The sequence below is a fragment of the Homarus americanus genome, unplaced genomic scaffold (assembly GCF_018991925.1).
Source record: "Homarus americanus isolate GMGI-L3 unplaced genomic scaffold, GMGI_Hamer_2.0 scaffold41366, whole genome shotgun sequence".
Taxonomy (NCBI): Eukaryota; Metazoa; Arthropoda; class Malacostraca; order Decapoda; family Nephropidae; genus Homarus; species Homarus americanus.
In genome coordinates, this window is record NW_024723541.1 from 2,052,822 (window position 1) to 2,055,321 (window position 2,500).

At 37.8% G+C, this 2,500-nt stretch overlaps 2 protein-coding genes across 3 annotated transcripts in view; both read right to left on the reverse strand.

The window, feature by feature from the left end:
• LOC121863505 (ETS-like protein pointed) overlaps positions 1 to 2,500 on the reverse strand; it is a 162,190-nt gene that overhangs the window by 158,127 nt on the left and 1,563 nt on the right. For both annotated transcript variants that reach the window (XM_042362179.1, XM_042362178.1), the window contains exon 2: positions 1 to 159. This exon is cut by the window's left edge and continues 999 nt beyond it. The gene's annotated coding sequence lies outside the window, so the exon portion shown is untranslated. The remainder of the gene's footprint in view (positions 160 to 2,500) is intronic.
• The window catches only part of LOC121863628, a 45,955-nt gene continuing 45,557 nt past the window's right edge, over positions 2,103 to 2,500 (reverse strand). The window contains exon 5 of the mRNA XM_042362382.1: positions 2,103 to 2,229. Coding sequence (XP_042218316.1) covers positions 2,103 to 2,229 — 127 coding nt within the window. The remainder of the gene's footprint in view (positions 2,230 to 2,500) is intronic.

Here is a 2,500-nt window from a genome sequence, read left to right on the forward strand (position 1 = left end):
AGGTATCACCACGAAATCAAATCACACTTTGTCTATACGAATTCCTTCACGAAACACGAAAGATAACACTTAATGGTGACCTTCAGTTCTTAAGGTCATTAGATAACATTTCCTTCAACTCTGGCAAAATTAGTGTCTTGAAATATTAACTAGTAAACACTGAAAGGTATCATTCATATTGAGTTACAAGGTAAAAAATAATTATTTATGTTCAGGGTTTTTTTTTACCTGTAATTAGGTATGTCAACAGGTAACTATACGGCTTAATTAAAGGTGCGACACGATAATTCAATTGTCCTCCTACCTATAGATATGAATTTATGGTTAAATTAGGTTCGGTTAGTTTAAGGTTAGGTTAGGTTAGGGAGTGGTTAGGTTAGGTAGGTTACGTTAGGTTAGGGAGTGGTTAGTTTAAGGTTAGGTTAGGATACGGAGTGGTTAGGTTAGGTTAAGTTAGAAGCTGGTTAAGTTTTGGGGGGTTGGTTAGGTTAGTGATTGGTTAGATTAGGTTAAATATGTCTTAGAATAAACTTATTCTAAATTTCCGGTAAATAAGGAAAATGTGTATCATAAACACACAACAAACAAACTTTCAACAAACACAAGAATTACTTATCAATGTTTTGTAACCGCAAAAACAAACACATTACATAAGAACAACAGATTCAAGATTAATAAAATAAATGAAAAGAATTCCCATTTTTTATCGCTCATTTTCCTTACATATCGCTCAGAACCAAACACTGTGAGGGTTGTATAAGACCACATCAATACCTCAGGTTAGAAAAACAAAATACGAAGAGATTTGATTGATTCCGTTCGTATATTAATAATTACTTTAATCCCCTCAAAGTAATCAATGTAATTATCATCAACGTTGCCTCAAAGTATGATAGTCGTGTTTATTTAGTAATTATTCTATCAATTATATTCCTCCCTTTTGATAATTTGTTTGACGTGTGACAAACAAAACACTCATTCTGTTATCTCAAGAGTAAGACAGACGGAAGCTCGGTGTTATCTTCAAGTCTTTCGAAGGGATATCAATAATAAACATCCTGGCGTGGTTTACACGTTGATGTAGTTTACCCCCTGGCGTGGTTTATACCTTGACGTAGTTTACACCTTGGCGTAGTTTATACCTTGACGTAGTTTACACCTTGACGTAGTTTACCCCCTGGCGTGGTTTATACCTTGACGTAGTTTACACCTTGGCGTAGTTTACCCCCTGATGTGGTTTACACCTTGACGTAGTTTACCCCCTGGCGTGGTTTATACCTTGACGTAGTTTACACCTTGGCGTAGTTTACCCCCTGATGTGGTTTACACCCTGGCGTGGTCTGCACCCTGAAGTGGTTTATATCTTGACGTGGATTACATGTTGACGTGACTTACACCCTGAGTTAGTTTACACCCTAAAATAGTTCAAACTTGACGTGGTTTACACTTACAAGTAGTTTACACCCTGACGTGGTTTACACACTGATAGATCACAGGTTACGTGACGACAGATCATAGTTACCGTTCAGATTATTGGTATACACTCAGGTATCGTTGCTGACAATAACAACTACCTAACCTAACCTAACCCTAATTGGCTCGTTAGGACTTGGTAAATGGCACAAAGTTCAGTCAGGTAAAGGTGATGGGGAAAGGTGTGACAATAAGTATAAAGGTGTGGCAATAAGTAGAAAGGTGTGACAATAAGTAGAAAGGTGTGACAATAATCATAAAAGTGTAACAAGCAGAAAATTGTGACAACTGAAGGAAATACTTAAGGAAAACATTACAAAAATCAGTCCAAAACAAATACCTTAACAAAAGAAAAACAAAAAGTTTTACCCAAAATCATTTAACACGTTACAAAATCTGACCCGATTTCCCGCCTACTTAAGTTAATCTATTTATTGTATATATGAAGTTTTGCCACACCAGTCACCATTACCTTTCCTCTTCGTCTTCCACTTCTTCTTCTTCTTTTTCCTACTACACCTCTTCTTCTCCCCTCCTCCTCCTCCTCCTTTTCTTTTTCTCCTACACTTCTTCTTCCTCCTATCCCTCCTCCTATCCCTCCTCCCATCCCTCCTCCTCTGGCCGGACGTTCAAGAATTGACTATTTCCCCAAGGCAATGTTTACGCAGATCTAATTCCCAAAGTCTTCCTGTTCTGGTCCTTAGTGTGACAATACGATCAACGCATTTCTTCCGTCCATATTCTTCCCCTATTGATCTTGAGGATAAAAGACAAAATGAGTAATAGCGAAGTAAAGGAATAAAAGTGGATGGGTAGAATAATGGTAAAAATATTCTGTGTTTGTCCATTTTTGGGAGGGTTAGGGGGGGGTGTTGAGGAGGGAGGATTGATTCTGGTGTGGTTTTCTAGCTAGTGGGGTTATTTCTGGTTGATTTCGGGTAATTTAGGTTGATTTCGGGTAATTTAGGTTGATTTCGGGCTGCTATTGGTTAATTTAGGGAAGGTTAGCGAGTTTCTGGTCTCCTAT